Source organism: Mugil cephalus, chromosome 4 (assembly GCF_022458985.1).
Source record: "Mugil cephalus isolate CIBA_MC_2020 chromosome 4, CIBA_Mcephalus_1.1, whole genome shotgun sequence".
NCBI classification, from domain to species: Eukaryota; Metazoa; Chordata; class Actinopteri; order Mugiliformes; family Mugilidae; genus Mugil; species Mugil cephalus.
The window spans coordinates 4,021,214-4,038,273 of record NC_061773.1 but is presented as its reverse complement, the minus strand read 5'-3'; the positions used below and the strand labels follow the sequence as shown (position 1 = coordinate 4,038,273).

Below are 17,060 nucleotides of genomic sequence, written 5' to 3'. Positions count from 1 at the left end.
ACATCTGTCACCCCCATGTCTTTGCTCTGAGAGAGGAGGCCTGTGACCCTCGGGGGTCCTGTGGGTCCCCTGAGGTTTCAGCAACGACTGCTCAGTGGCTTTGTCAGATGAATGGTGTTAGCACTGCCCTATTCATCTCTCCCTCAATGGTCATGTTGTCTCTCATGAAACCCTTCAGGAGTCTGTATAATATGTACCATAAAGGCACTGGTATATAACACGTCCCTCTGGTGTGTGTTTTTTCCACAGGGGAAAGGGCTGAGTGTGGAACTACAAGGTAAGATTCAGTTTGAGAATTCAGTCGTTTCTGATCCTGCCTCTCTTTCATGAAGCATCTGCTTAGTTCATTCGTTTCAGGCCTTTTGACATTTTATATCACTGTAAAAAAAGAAAAGACAAAAATTATGACAGAGGCTGTTACAACCATTACCCAAGCATGAAAATCTCTCTAAAAAAAAAAAAAAACATATTTAAAACATACACCAAAAAGGTGTTACTTATTATAGAAAGGCCAACTGAATGCTACATTTATCAAAGATAAATCTTAACAAGAAGTTACTTCATGGCATTGAAGGAAGTGCTTCAAATGTAACATGTTTTAAGTACGCTTACACAAATGTGGAGTCTAAATGTTCAGTGCATCTTCATTAAAATTCAAGTAATGCAAGTCAAGATTATCTACAAGAAGAAAAAATATGTGATCATAATAATATAATATCATAAATAATCACAGTTACTTTTTTCTTTTTAATTGTTGATCAAGTCTTCCTCCTCCCAACACGTCAACAGCAATCAAAGGGCCGAATTAAATTCAGCTCTCTCTAAATAATTATCTCACTGTCTTATTTCTCCCCTCCAGATTTTAAATAAAATCCTTTCATGGAGGATTTCTAAAGCTCCACTGCAGCATCTGTTTTTAATACCTGCATTTGAAGCACATTTGGTTCTATAGTTTCACAGAATATGGTGTTTTTGTTCCCTTTGTCCATCATCCCCAGGCCCCCCACCCTTCCCCCTAAACCACAGAAAATGCGGAAGCCTAGGCCACGCTCCACGTTTAACCATAAGCTGTTTAACGGCAATATGGAGACCTTCATCAAGGTACCCTCTGGTGGTTGGTGGCGTATGACCGAACAGCCCCTGTGGAGCAGCAGGGGAAGGCAGCTCGTGCCTTCGCTCTCATTCTCTTCCTCACTTCAGCCTTCTGTTCCTCCCTCTTCCAGCTGCCCTTGATATCTCATGATATAACGCCTCTGTTTAACCTCTAATCCTCCAACTTCCTTCCATGCTTCTGCCGGTGCAGACAGACAGAGCAGCAGTCAGCTGTCTCTTTATTTCCCTCCAGAACAATTTACCATTTCTGGCTTTCTCTCTGAATCCAGTCACGGTTTGAATGACTGAGAGGCAGGAGACGGCAGTGCATCTGCTTTGTCCCTCACTGCACCCAATCCCAGCTGCCTTTCCAAAGCTTTCCTAAATCCAGTCCCCGTGCTTAACTTTCTTTAACCTACAGCGGGGTCAATCGTCAGTCGAGCTTTTCTAACGTTGTGCTTCTCTGCCCCCTCTTCCTCTGCTTCTCTGTGCTTTGCTGCTTTCTGTCCCAGAGGAAGACGGAATGCCCGTACTCGCATTCAGGTACCTCAGCTGTTAGAGAATTTAGACTGGGAACGAAGGAAACTAAAGCTTTTGAACTAATAGTGGTCATTCTATTGCTACTGCTTTTGCTACACTTGCATGCTGTTGTTTTTCACACCTCTTTGTACTGTTGAAATATTTTTGGCTGCTCTTGTTTTCCATCTCTTAAATTACTATAAACTAATACAAGTGTGTTTCAGTTATTTGTTGTTATTATGTAAAATATTGTAAGGTTTATATTGTGTGTTTATTTCATTATCAGGGCACTATAATCCATAACCTTATAATAAAATCATCATACAACAATATATGTATATTATATTTTTATTTCAGGATTCAGGACAACCAATTCCCCTTGTTGTTGAAAGCTGCGTCAGATACATCAATCTGTACGGTAAGTCTCACTTTTCACCTCTGAGCAAAAAGGGCAGAATGAGCCCCCCAAAACCATGAAGTTCTTTAATCTCATAAGAAAAGACAGCAGCTATTGCGCAAGGCAATCTTTTTCCACAAATAGCTGCAGGTACAGGGGCCGACCCGTCCCCGCTCTCCACCTCTGCCTCCGTTGGGGCCTGGCTGCGTACTCGTGGTTTGACGAGAGCTTGTAACAATAGCTCACACACGGAGGGTTTTGAAGCTCCCATTGGCCTTTGTTTGGCCAGTTCAGTCACTCCTCCCCGTCCTCTATATAACTCCTCCATGTCTACCTTCACATCTGTCTTCAGCTCATTGCTTTAGCCTGCAGGCCTTTCCCCTGAATCTGGACCTAATGAAACTACACAAAACTGATTAGAGCCCTCTAACTGAAACCATCTGCTGCAGGCTCAATGAGGGGCCCTCTGCTGGAAAAATACGCATCTCCCTTTATGACTAGATTACATTTCCTGCTCTGTGTTATGTGTTTCCACTGGGCTTTCATGAAGCTGGCAGTGGAGTTTGGAGATAATGTTGGCTAGCTTAATGCTGAATCAATAAATTGTGGGTTATATTTCTTTCAGGGCTGCAGCAGCAGGGCATATTCCGCGTGCCAGGGTCACAGGTGGAAGTCAATGATATTAAAAACTCATTTGAAAGAGGTGAGTTGGTATATTCACTCCATTCACATCACAAATACTTAAATAGAACAAACCCAACTGGGTGCAGATTTCGACTGACGCGCTTACTTTCTTAATTAGGTGAAGATCCCTTGGTTGATGACCAAAACGAGCATGACATTAACTCAGTGGCAGGGGTGCTCAAGCTGTACTTCAGAGGACTAGAGAACCCCATCTTCCCAAAGGAGCGCTTCCTGGACTTCATTTCCACCATCAGTGAGTGAACAGAAAATAGTTCCAGCAATAGTAATAGAGAGTATGAAACACACCTCGCAGTTTCTCAGAATCTCTGCTGAAGATGAGGAAAGTCGTGCGGCACCTGGAAGCAGTTTTAACACCAGCACTTTCTGCCTGATGGGTAACAGACAGCCAGTAGGAAGAGGAGAGTGCAGGGCACTTCGGTTTGCAGCGTGCACAGAATAATGTCCCTGCTGTTTCTAATGGTTTTATCACTCAGTTCGCCATATGGGTCTGGTAAAACATGGGGGAGATTTTTGCTTTATTGCCTTGTTTTTATTTTATTTTTTATTTTTTGCTATGCTATGCTAATCCGAAACTGTGTTTTTCTCATCTTTATTATAGTGAAAACCACTTTTGTCACACCTCTCTATTTCTGTCATCTGTGTTTTAGAACTGGAGTCCGGGGCTGAGAGAGCGCATCACATCCAGCAGATCATTGTGACTCTTCCCCGGACCATCATCATCGTCATGAGATACCTTTTTGCTTTTCTTAATCAGTAAGTTACGATACATGTGAAGCAAAAAAAAAAAAAAAAAATACTAGCCAAAGATGACTTTGGTATCTACATAACCACCAAACAGGATATAGGATTGGCTCAAATGTATTTCTGTTGAGAATAAATCTCTGTTAAAATACACAAAGGACAAATACAGAACATTGTGCAAGTGAACAGACCTAAAAACCCTAAAGTCTATTTAAAAAATAGAACAACCAGTTATTTATAGCTAGATCTGTCCATAATGTTTTAGATTATTTAAAGTCGGAAACCCATACCTCTCCGGTGTAGTATATCTGTCTCCTGATAATGGAGGGTATTAATTCTTCTCTTACTGGGTTCACCTGCAGAACAAAGAGTTTGATTTCCTTGCCCAGGCTACACTTTGCTCTCCACTTTTTTGTTGGAGCCGTTCCAGCTGTGGCGTTACTGTTCAGCCTCAGCTGTTTTACATTATGAAAGGACTTGTAATGGGTTACTCTTGCAGCTCCGAATGTTTTTGTTACCAAGAGGAGGTTGTTGCATGTTCTGTAAAAAAAGTTGATTTATGAAAGGGGTGAGAGATCTGGCCAATGGTGCATTTAAGACACACATGTAAAAATGCAATTTCAAACTCTTCTCTGCAGAGGCTTGTGGTAATTTTCAATTAAGCGTTTCGATTTACCAGCAAAAAAAAACTTTTTAGGTTCACTCTCATTTTCAGTTTAATCTGCCAGCTGGATATTCAGATAGATAGCTGCAAATGAGCGCTAATATTGTTAAGATACTCTGTATGTGTAGAAGTCACTGCTGGTTTCTGTTGCCACTCAGTTAAAGCAAGTTTAGTAATCTAAGTTTTATTTTTATTTAGCCTTGATTTAACCAGGTTTGTCCCATTAGGGTCGGGGTTAACAAGGGAGACCTGGCCAAGAAATAGCAGAAAAGCAAAACATAAATTTACAGAGTTGCGTAAGAAACAAAGGCTAAAATGTTATGTACATTTGTATACATGGCAACGTTTCTGCTGTGCTCCCCTCAGTCTCTCCCAGTACAGCGATGAGAACATGATGGATCCGTACAACTTGGCTATCTGCTTCGGTCCGACCCTGATGCCCATCCCGGACGGCCAGGATCCCGTATCATGCCAGGCCCACGTTAACGAGGTCATCAAGACCATCATTATCCACAATGAAGTCATCTTTCCGAATCAGCGTGAGCTGGATGGACCAGTGTATGAGAAGTGCATGACTGGCGGGGAGGAGTACTGGTGAGTATTAACATCATCAAGGTGATGAACACAAAGAAAGTTGAGTAGTATGTGTTAGGCTGACAGTTCAGATTGATAAAATAAATGTCAGAAATGTTGCATATCAGCATCTTTTCCATTTTCTCTCGTAGCGACAGCCCCCACAGTGAACCTGGCACCATCGATGAAGCTGATAATGGAACTGAACCACACACGAGTGATGAAGGTTAGTACACCACGCTGGTTCTGATGCAGACATTCATGGTCCCTAGAGGATGTATCCCGCTGAATGGTGACCTCACCTTGGTGAGATCATAACACATTATGCCAGCTAAAATGTTAGCATTGTTTTAGATTTTTATGAAAGTATTGATTGGGTTTTTAATTTTCTTTTACTTGTGTTTTAAACTTCTTTCACCACAGCCGTTCCTTTATGTATTTTATTGGCCTTTTATATACTTATTAGTGGAACGTGTGTACTTTCAGTATTTTATTTTTTTTTTATAGTCAGCTCGTATGTTCAATTTAACATTTCATGTTACATGTCCGTGAGTTTTGTATTTGTGTCAGTATAAAAGGATGTCGTCACCTGACTGCAAAACAAATCTACCTATGGGTACAAGTAAAGTAACCTGAACTTTGTTTCTGTTAACATGGTGTGATGTTAGAATTTAGCTCAAACTAACCCTGTGTCTGTGGAGACTCTCATAGCGGCAGACTTTTAATCTTGTTCATTTTCACCTGTTTAATGTTAGTTACCATTTAAAATTAGGTCTTGCACTTCACATCTCGAGAATGGATTCCACATTAACAGTGTGATTTTTGTAGTCTTTGTGGTTGAGAGAGTTGACATTTAGCATTAAGTGTGTTTGACTGAGAGGTGAGCGAGGTGCTGCGCTGGTGCAGCTTCTGAATGTGAGGGCTTATGTGATGTTTCACGCTGAAGGCAAGTTGAGTAAACAGTATTGGCATGCAGTGCTGCCTCTTTGATCCGTGTTTCTCTGTGTATGTGAGCCCCCCCTCCTGCTCGCTCTTTGTTCATTGTTAGTCAGCAACTCTCCTGGGACTTTCTCCTTTGTGCAGTATTTCCCCCGTTCCTCCTCTGAGCTTTGAATACATAACTGGGCCAGGCACAATATCCAAAATGCAAGTAACACACAGGCTCATATCTCCTGTGCTGCCGGTGCTTGTGTTAACTCATGTTTCAGCATCATCTGCACTAATGGGTTTGTTGTTAATGAGCTGTGACCCTTTTCCTACTTTTCTCGCTCTGATTGCCTGATGTAGCTGCTTGCCTCGCTGGCCTTAACACTGACAGTATTATTTAAAACTTCTCTCTCTGGTGGTGCTCTTTGATAATAGTTTTTATCTGCTGTGATGATGCCACTTTCTTTTTATTAGTTTATAATTAAATTAACAATAGAGCAAATACACTCCAAATGTCACATCCAGGAATATCTCTGGTGGGTTTTCAAAATAAAACAGCATGGGGCCTATTTTCTTTTTTTTATCGGAGCTGATGAACATGCGTTTAACTCTGACTGACCCCTGCTGGCCTGTTCAGTGACACTGCAACAGGCAAAATCTGAAAAAATTTCAGTGTTGTGTTGCCTTGAAACCTATTTTACACACACAAACAATAGTAATGACTAATTGTCTGACTGACATATCACTAATTAATCACTCACTCATTTGTGTGTTGTTCCTGTAGGTTTTTCATTAACACAGTGCATTGTCTAATCCTTTACCCTAACAATAACTCAACTTGACTAAATGCCTAACCCTGACCATAACCCATTTGTTCTCTGAGAGGTTCTCAGAAAGTAAGCTGTTCAAGAGCACACAGGCACACACAATGGATTACTATATTTCAACCTTGTAAAACTTTTATTGTATTGATACCATGCCCCATTACAGTTAATATCTTACATCATCATAGGAGTGTCTCCATGTTTTGCTGCATATTGGAAAAGCTTTTTTGACATATTGTTTCATTTGTTTGGGCGTTGCAGAGGTGGAACAGATTGAGGCCATTGCTAAGTTTGACTACGTCGGCCGTAGTCCCAGGGAGCTGTCCTTCAAGAAGGGAGCCTCTCTGCTTCTGTATCACAGAGCGTCTGAAGACTGGTGGGAGGGCCGTCATAACGGCGTAGATGGCCTCATCCCCCATCAGTACATTGTTGTACAAGACCTGTACGTAAATGTTCTTTAGTGTTCGCTTATCTTGTGTTGTGCTGAGCAAAAGATACAAAAAGATCATTCATTATTACTGTAGGTGTCCATGCTGTTTGTATTCACTGGCCACACCTGGCTTTGGTCTTTCAGGGATGATGCTTTCTCAGATAACCTCAGCCAGAAGGCAGATAGTGAAGCTAGCAGCGGACCGTTGCTGGAGGATAAGGGTTCATCCAAGAATGACGCCCCATCACCATGCGAACAGTCGCCTGATTACAACTTTGGAGGAGTCATGGGGAGGTAGGTGCAGTTCATGTCAGACGCCTGTCTCGTTTTTTTTTTTAAGTTTCTAAATTTGAGGAGTAATGACTCATTGATCCGTCTCCACAGGGTGAGGTTACGTTCCGATGGAGCTGCAATCCCACGACGCCGGAGCGGAGCGGAGACCCAGAGCCCGACCAGAGTAGCTGACACTCCGCCACGAGCTGCAGCCTGTCCCAGCAGCCCTCACAAGGTGTCCATAAGCAAGGGTCGTATTGAGAGCCCGGAAAAAAGGCGCCTCGGCACCTTTGGCAGCGCAGGCAGCATTAACTACCCTGACAGGAAGGCCTATCCCGAGGGGCATCCTCTGAGACCGGTGCCAGGGGCCACTCGTCACAGCAGCCTCGGGGACCACAAATCACTGGAGACTGAGGCTCTGGATGAGGTGAGGCTTTGCCTTGAACAGCGTGACCCTTTTTGCTCCTGGCAGAAAACGCTTAGGACCGATCTGTCTGGCATTTCAGCTTAGCTGCCATTATAAAATATATGAAATTAATAGGATGAAAAATTAAGTTTTTTAATCTGTGATGTTTTGTAAAATGTCAAATCGAAGCAAAGGGCGGTGGGAATCAATGAGCAGCAGACATGATAGAGTGTGAGGCAATTACAGTTTATCGGCCGGAGAGCACCAGCTGGGACCTGGAATAAATGTCAGGGCCAGAGTGTAGACTGGTGAAAGACACACCTCAAGGATATAGAGAATCAGGATGTAGTATGCACTTCCACTGAACTGGAACTCAAGGATATAAGAGAAAAGCTGTCTCCTCATTTTCATTGATAAGTGTGAGACTTAACAACATTTAGACATTAGGACAATGCCTGTGGTTTAGCATGTTTTTGGCCATTTATTTCAAATCACATATATTTTGCATCTTATGTTTAACCAGATTTAGAAATGTATCATATGTTTTTTTTCTTTCAAATATAAAAACAGTGTATAAAACTATCAGTTCTTTGCACTTGTGTAATCCATCATCATGGACAGTCTAACCTTTTCAAACTAACACTGTTGTTCTGAGGTTATGCTGTACAGAGCTCTACTATGAACTTAAATTACATGAACAGCCAACACTATGTATTGGAAGCATTGTAGTCTTTATTTTAAAAAGGTGAGCAGCAATGTTGAGTAGAATGTTGGACTGAACTGAACTAAACTCTTATCTGAATCCTCACTGTGTTACAAAGTCTAACACTGACTTTTCTGTTACTCTGTTCTCCTCACCCTCGTCCCTCTAGGACATAGAGAAGACTATGACGACAGCGCTCCATGAGCTGCGGGAGCTGGAGCGTCAGAACACCGTTAAACAGGCTCCAGACGTGGTCTTGGACACCCTGGAACCGATGAAGAACCCGGTTAGCTCAGAGCCCGGCAGCCCGCTGCACACCATCATGATCCGCGATCCGGATGCGGCCATGCGTCGCAGCAGCAGCTCCACCTCTGAGATGATGACCACCTTCAAGCCCGCTCTCTCCGCCCGGCTGGTCGGGTCCCAGCTACGCCCCCCGTCCATGAGACCGGTACGCCCTCCTCCAACGCAGCACCGCTCCAGCAGCTCCAGCTCCTCAGGCGTGGGCAGCCCTGCTGTTACTCCCACCGAGAAGATGTTTCCAAGTAATAATGCTGCTGCAGGTTCTAATATGAATATCTCCAGTGAAGGCGGGGACAAGTCTGGCACCATGTAGCAAAGGGGGAATCTGCTGGGTGAGAAGGCTGTGAAGCCTTCGTAGTGAGGGGAACGCTCATGGAAACAGGTGCTGACGTGTGAAAAACAGATAAGGATATTTACCTCTCTGTTTTATGCTCGACTTTAATATGAATAGAGGAAGCTCCTGAAGCTCCTTAAGTGTGTTACCATGGCGATAAAGCTGCAGTAGAGCCTGTAGAGGTTTGATAGCATAAAGCTCAGTTCTCCGTGAAACTTGATTTAACTCCAGTAAATGTGTATAAGAATACGTGTATTTCAGTTTTACCTCAGTTTCAACAAACATCCGTGGCCATGCTCTCGTTTCAGAGATAAATTGAATGAAAGTCAAGCAATACTTCTGTGAAATTTGATTTCCACCATTCACATGCAGTCCAGCTGATGTTGATGTGTGAAAACATTTCATCTAGACTGACGTACGTATTCAGGCTAAAACCCCACTTCTGCTTAAGGCCCAGGCCTTATGGCTGTATATATATAAACTTACTTGAAGTCACAATGCTTTCTGTTTGTATTATAATACATTGGATGTTCAGCAAAGTAACGACATAATGACATTTAACTCTGCATGCAGGGGATAGGAGAAAATAAAGGAAACTGTAAGGACTTGTGTCACTGAGGCTTCGTAGTGTTACGATCAGAGAACAGACTTGTTGATTATTGTAAGAATAAAAACATTGATCAAAAAGAAAAATTAAGTTTCAGGTGTCAAAATAGTTGAAAAAATAGCTTATTAGCGTACGGTGCATTTTTTTTCAAAATTGCCCACAGGGTGTAGCATCTTGGCATGAAGCTGATTTCTGTAGACATTACTAATCAGTACTACGAAGCAAGTCCTCATATGCACGGTTGAACATTGGGCAGACTTAACGTGGCTGTTTCCAGGTTTCTTTCTCTGTGCTGTATATGAAATGCAGAAAAATGAATGCACAAACTAACTGATTTAGAAAATCCTGTGGTAAACTTGTACATAATATATAGCTAGTAAATTTTAAGTGTTCATTGTGTACAGGTTAATATGGAAAAAAAGGCAAAGGTTTGGTGTGAATGGTAAAGATCATAAACCACCTTTTTATCATCTCCAGTCGAGTCTGTAAAATAGGGTTCACATCATTTACCATGTACCGTGCGCTTTGAATGCATTTGGTAATCGTACTGTAGGAAACTGATTGCTGTTGAACAGACCACAAAGGCCGAATTAATGTTCTTTATTATGTTTTCAGCTCACCTTGACATTTTGATATGGTGTTTCCTGTTCACGTCAGATTCTGATGATTTTATTATCGCAAAAAGAAACATTCCCTCTAACAGTTTGTCTATTCAATTTCAAATGCTGTGCTCACCCTGAAGAACGTGAGAATAGATGTTGTAACACAATATTATCAGAGCGGCCTCCTTCCTTTCTGTCTTTTAATTTTCTCCATTGATTCATGCTGTTATACTCAGACTGCAGACTCTTCCTCATGTCCTTTGAATAAGAACATTTCCGTGTTTATATCTACTGTACCTCTTGTCAGTCTGACAGCTTCAGTCTAGGGACGTTGTAATCCGCATTCCCAAAAAGGCCCACTGTTCTGCATGTCTTGCACTGTAATGTGGGGCTCGTATTATGTCTGATTCGATGGCTTTGCGGTGCCTTGCCTCGGTGGAACGCACAAATTTCTTATCAATATCAGCCTTAATATTTTGAATTAAACCACTTGTAGCTTACATTGGAATGGAAGAGAACTAACAACACTTGAAAAAAAAAAACAATGAAACAATTATTAGGATGTAAACCAGGCACTGATTCCACTGTCAACTACAGAAACATGCTGTAAACTAAACATATTACTAATATCAATCAATCTATAGATGTACTTTTTCACAGGCAGATGCCCAGTATGGGAGGATGATTAGGAGCAGAGGGCTCTTACAGTCAGAAATAGAAGGAAATATAGCATTTAAAGTAATACAGTGCACTCACACCCTCTGCTGGTTTTTGCCGGTATTACTTCTTCTCCTTGTGATGAACCAGCAGATGCTGACATTTTTTCAGGGCATTAATAGTGCGTTCTGGAGCCAATATTACAATTTCTGATTTCATCCATATCCATCTCTTCATTGCCTCATCAACCTGATTACAGTTTTGCACCTATTGAAATCTCTGAAGATAAAAAAACAAAACAAAAAAAAATACATTAGTTTATGAAATACAAAGAAAACACACACTTTTAAGAAGTTGATAATAATCATATTTAATTAGATTATTATTTTTTTTATTTATAGACACTTATGAAGTGGAGCAGAAACTCTGTGCCTTTTGTGCACAACATCAATTTTTATTGGACTTTTACTTTTTTACCTTTTTAACTGTAATGTGTTGTCTGTTAGTTGTCACGTCTGTTATAAACTGTTCTTGCCTTTTTTTTTTTAATCCCTGATTTCTATTGCTACTCAGCTGTCAAACCGCCGCCATTAGGAATGCATTGTGTAAAGATATTCCTCTCCCGAGTCATAGACGTGTCGTCGAGAACTGCTCGCCTGCATTCAGGTGAACCCTAAAAACTACTGTATTAAAAATCTGCTGGTGAAGCTCCGTAGGATCATCTCAGAATATTCCTTTCGTCTTTTTTTGTTTGTTTGTTTGTTTTCCCTGTGAACTGCCTGTGCTGTGGTTGAGCCGTAATGTCATTCATCTCCTTCCCTTACAAAGGAGCAATTGCAGTGTTGTTGGCAACAGCTAGACTGATGCAGACCCTCTACATGTAGAGGTTATTCTTCTTTTCCCTACATGTGATACTATGCTGACATATTTTTCCTGAAATGTGTGATGAAATGGGCTACACTGTTTTGTCTGCTGACATGTCAAGACAGTACATTAAGACTCAAAAAGAACATCACGAACGAGGCCCCGTCGGGGGAACGGAGTGTGAGCTGCTGCCACACTGTTTACCTTCTCTTTAGTCGTTCGTCTGGTGATGCTGTTTGTTGATGAGTGTCTGGTTGGTTGAAACCTGTGATGCAAAGTACATCATACCACTGACTGGATGTTGAAAACTCCTGCATCCAAATAAAAACATTATTGCTCTGTGATCTGGATTTTCTGACTGTGGTGCTGATGTGAAACATTCATTGCATCACTCGTACACTGGAAACACTGCACACAAAGTTCAGTTTTTAGGAACATGCAACGTACGAAAAGCTTTTCTACACAGAGCAAATTCACCTTACAAAATCTCAAAAATGTAATAATTATAGGCTGTTGTTATGACTTTGTTTTTAGATAGTTTTAAATATTATTAAATATTTCTTTATTGTGGGACAGTGAAACCTTTTAAAATTTACTGCTCATTTTCACATATACTGTATATCACATAAAAGTATGTGATCAATGAAAAGACCAGGGGCAAATATTTTTATAGCAGTGTAACTGGACTTACATAAGAGTTCGCACAAGGGATAAATGGATCAGTGTATCAATAATGGATACAAAGAAAACTTGTTCTTGGGAAAAATATATATGCACTGTGGTAAAAGTGTATCTAGTGTATTCAAAGCAAAATAATATAACAAAAAAATAGAATAGGTGAATAAATGTTGTTTTACAGAAAAATGTAAAGGAAATACTGTATTAGTCAAACTTAATATATGTATTATTTTGCTTTATATTGCACTATATAGGGTTTTAATGTTTATTCATACCTTTTTATGTCTTATGTTTAAAAACGGAAAATGAATATATACACTCACTGCCCACTTTATTAGGTACACCTGTTCAATTGATGGTTTACACAAATAGCTAATCAGCCAATCACAGGGCTGCAATTCAATGCATTTAGTCATGTAGAGGAGATCAAGACAACTTGCTGAAGTTCAAACTGAGCATCAGAACAGGGGAAGAAATGAGATTTAAGAGACTTTGAACATGGTATGGTTGTTGGTGCCAGGTGGGCTGGTCTGAGTATTTCAGAAACTGCTGATCTACTGGGATTTTCACGCACAACCATCTCTAGTGGAATGGTTTACAGTGGACCCATCTTCTGACGGCTACTTCCAGCAGGATAATGCACCATGTCACAAAGCTCATATCATTTCCAACTGGTTTCTTGAACATGTCATTCCTCAGAGGTTTTGGTCAAAGATCATGACAGATGGACCAAAATCTCTGAGGAACATTTCCAACACGTTGTTGAAAATATGTCACGAAGAATTAAGGGCGTTTTGGGGGTGTAACTATTTACTAGCAAGGTTTCCCTAATAAAATGTCCAGTGAATGTACATACACACACACACACATATTACTATATATAAATTCACATTAATTGATGATTGTTGATGTCACCCATAAACAGGATGGCGTAGTTCATTCTATGGCCACATGGGGGCGATGCTGCAGCGGACAAAGTGCCTGATAAAGAGCACAAGCTTTGCATGCCAAGTATGTAATCAACACACTGATCACTTTGATTACCAACAACCACAGTTGTGACGGTGGCATGGCAAACAGGATTTTGCATAAATTAACCGATTACATCTCCCTTTGAAATTGACTTTCTAGTCCGCTGGTCAGAGAGTGTTGCACCAAGAGCTCACACTGGCAGAGAAAAAACAAAATTCAATTTGTTCCACCTGAGAAGCTCCTGTTCAACAAGAAAATGTCAAACAAACAGTTGTGTTCACATCTTTTCAGACTGAGAGGTGTAGCACATACTAACAAGAAAGTAGTACCTTTGTGTATACCTTTAAAAAAGCTGGATGAATCAGTGTGAGATTTTGAAGAGATTTTTTAAGAGATTATGTCCAAAATGTTTCACAGATCATCGTAGCAGTTTTAAAATGTAGTTTAAAGCCAGCATGTGCTGCCAAGCATCTGAGAAGGAAATAAGCAACAGGCGTGACCGTGACATCAGGAGAGACATGATAAATGCGATAGCAGGAAAAATAAATAAATAAAACCAGACATTAATGTGTGTGTTTACAGATCATGACATGTATCAATTTACGCAACTGTCACCTCTGAACTTACAGGCCCAAAAGGATAAAGGCGGTAAAAAAATACATGTGCGTCAGCTTCTAGAAATGAAAATGTGAGCTTTGCTCACAGATAAACATGGCAAACATCCCATTAATTATTCGCATTACTTGAACAGGAAACTAACGAACAAACGTACTTTCAGGCTGTTTTGGAATCTGGCACGACAGAAACTTTTTATACCTCTCTAGGATGAGGTATTCCTCATCAACGACAGATGCAGCAGCTGGTTTGCAAACTAAGTTGCGTAAGCCCTCTCCAGCGGCCTAATTTGGCTTATCTTCCATTATAATGAATTCACAAATGAGAGCGAATGCTTCAGTAAAACATAATGTCTTTGTGAGTGTCACAGCAGAGCAAAATGACATACCTTTTTGTTTCGACCTTGACTTTCTTTACCTTCATACAAAAATAATGACCCCTCCCTTTAGGTTCTTTAGTTAATCTGTAGATCAGTGTAATAGTCAGAATTAAACAAAGTCACATTGAGTTTCCATGTTTGAAGGGCTATCTCCCAGCAAAAATGTTATTTACATATTTTTTAAAATCACAATTCAGTTTTTTTTTTTACCTAAAACTCCAGAGACATTAAGAATAAGGCGAACCCATGCAATGAATTTCTCAAACCCACTCTTTCCTCTAATAACTTACAGTAAGTAGGTAAGAGTTTAATCCCTTGCTCAACAATATTTTGACATGATATATGAATATTGGATGGACTGCTTTCCAGTTAAGATAGAGGTTAGACCAGTTCAAGATATCATTGGCAGGAAAGAGACAAGGTTTCTATAAAAAGATGAGAACATAAGGTTTCTTCATTTTTCATATTTTGCCTGTATCAGTGTGCCAGATGGAGATCGGGCTGCAGAAGTGATCCCTAAGGTGCTTAATACTTTATATTGAATTGAAAAACAGCAAACTCGGTCCGGAGGTGCGTTTTCATAACCGCGTTCGACCTCACTCAGAAACTGTGACTTTGTATTATGAGGAAAGTGACACCGTGACTCACTTCATCAGGCATAAATGGAAAGGATCTCACACAGTCATCAGACTTTCAAGGTTATAACGAATGGCAGCACCTCTGAGTTCAGTGATATTTTCCAGCCATGCCTGCCTGTATCTCTGAGGTGCAGGGCTGGTGCAGCGTGGCACACGCAGCACGCATGATAGATTAAGACCTAAGACACAGAGCCACGGGCAGGAATGACGTGGTTTCTGTTTTTGTTCCTGTTCGCCATTTCACACACTGGGTACGCTACACATGACACGAGATCAACACATTCCACTCCTGATAAGACGCCCTGGCAACAAAGAGCGCATGGATTGCACAATAAAGCTCTGAAATCTGATAGGCGCTTGTTTGTATTTATGATGTTTTTCGTTGTTGCTCGCCAAGTCTGCCTCCCAAGTTGAGGTGAAACTTTGAAGTTTTTGTGCACTGAGGCAGAGCTGACCGTGCATTATCAATCACCCCTTGACGGCGCATGTGTTTGTATGAAGACAATCCAGTTGACTCTCGTCAGCCTCGGATGTTTTAAATTAATACAGCTGCAAATCCATATTTGTGCTATTTGCAAATGTCAGCCACGTTCTTCACAGCTTTAATAAAATACAAAGTGAGCGTAAGCCGGTAGTTTCAGCATGCACACATTAACGTGTGTGCATGCTCTGAGCAGCATAGCTTATGTAAAATTCATAAACATCGTTATAGTGTGTAGTTCAGATGTGGTGTCCTTGTGGCAGACTAGGAAGAGGTAGCAGCAACCGACAATGACAATTCTTCCTTTCAGCAAAGCCATCCTCTCTCAGCCTTTCTATGACATCTAGATCTGTTCTGGCAGAACTATCGAAAACCTTCATGTCCCACAACTTTTATCATAAGGTGAACAAAACATAAAAGCAAAGATACAAATGCAAGCATCTAGAAGAAGCCTGCAGATAATGAGGTCTCAGCTCAATACCTGCACTTCACTGTGGACTATTCACATAACCAGCATAATACATTATGTAAACATAGAATTTCTGATGAGAATAATAGCCTCTGTCAATTACAGTCACTTTGTCACTGGCAAGTATATCAAGTTCATTTTCATTTAACATCTCATGTAATGTGTAGTACGACTACTAATAATTGCGTTACAAGAGGAAAACAGCCTCATCAAAATTCAATGCACACAAAACAATCCCAAACACACTCTTAAAATTAAAGGCATTAAACTGAAATGCATAAATGAGGAAAGAAGCAATATTCTTTTTTTTTTCTTTTTTTTGTATATACACTTATATTAGTACATAGGAGAATGCTGTTGCCATGTGATTCCTGCTAAATGGAACAGAAGTATATTTTCAAACAATCCAGAAAAGTGACAGATTAATTAACAAATAGTCAATAAAACAGAGGTCTGTCATCAATATCTTCAAAGACAAAAGGCTTGTTTAAGGCCATTGTTTAACATGCCACACAACTCTGACTTCATCTGTTTGTTCTCATTTCCCACAGCTCCAGCCATTGTTTGGATCCCAGACAGGTACGAGCCTGTGTACTTGGTAACACTGGGCCTGATGACTCATGCACAGGGCCTCATTAGACATAGATATACGCATGGAGAATAGATGAATAGATAGCAGTATAAAACTGATAAGGCAGAAGCATGGTGCAGTGTTTTTGATGCCACGTCCGTTGTGTCATGTTTTTTTAGACAAAGGCAGTCTGGTGTTAAACCGCGGACTGATGCTGAGCGCTGACGTTGTTCCATCCCAGCATCTACTTTAGTGCAGATATTTCTGCATTTGCGAAATACCTTTCAACAGGAAAACATAGTACTGTCTGGTTTTAGTTTCACGTGAAGGCCAACATTTCCCTGGGCATAAGAAACATGTCAGTGGCTGCATACTCTCAACATTTGAACCATATTTCTTAAAAGCACAAACAGGCCAATACAAAGCTGCACAGTCAAGAACCTCAAATCAAAGATACAGTTTCTTTAATGTATGTCTTATGTGTGGAGTTAGATTGAATCCACATCAAGGCGCCACGCATGCTATAGTTCACTTAAGAAAAGCTGAACAAGATTTCCCTGCGGATGTCTCCTTTGTGTTACTTTGTTCCTTTGCAGATGCTGCTTTGGCTCAAACTTTCTGTGCAATGTCACCGGG

At 40.7% G+C, this 17,060-nt stretch overlaps 1 protein-coding gene across 1 annotated transcript in view; it reads left to right on the top strand.

Annotated features, from left to right (window-relative positions):
- srgap3 (SLIT-ROBO Rho GTPase activating protein 3) overlaps positions 1-11,965 on the top strand; it is a 54,439-nt gene extending 42,474 nt beyond the window's left edge. Inside the window, exons 11-22 of the mRNA XM_047582928.1 lie at positions 250-277; positions 999-1,101; positions 1,969-2,029; positions 2,634-2,711; positions 2,811-2,945; positions 3,361-3,466; positions 4,485-4,712; positions 4,844-4,917; positions 6,704-6,884; positions 7,017-7,166; positions 7,257-7,572; positions 8,424-11,965. Coding sequence (XP_047438884.1) covers positions 250-277; positions 999-1,101; positions 1,969-2,029; positions 2,634-2,711; positions 2,811-2,945; positions 3,361-3,466; positions 4,485-4,712; positions 4,844-4,917; positions 6,704-6,884; positions 7,017-7,166; positions 7,257-7,572; positions 8,424-8,870 — 1,907 coding nt within the window. The 3' untranslated portion in view covers positions 8,871-11,965. The remainder of the gene's footprint in view (positions 1-249; positions 278-998; positions 1,102-1,968; positions 2,030-2,633; positions 2,712-2,810; positions 2,946-3,360; positions 3,467-4,484; positions 4,713-4,843; positions 4,918-6,703; positions 6,885-7,016; positions 7,167-7,256; positions 7,573-8,423) is intronic.
- Positions 11,966-17,060: the final 5,095 nt, after the last annotated feature.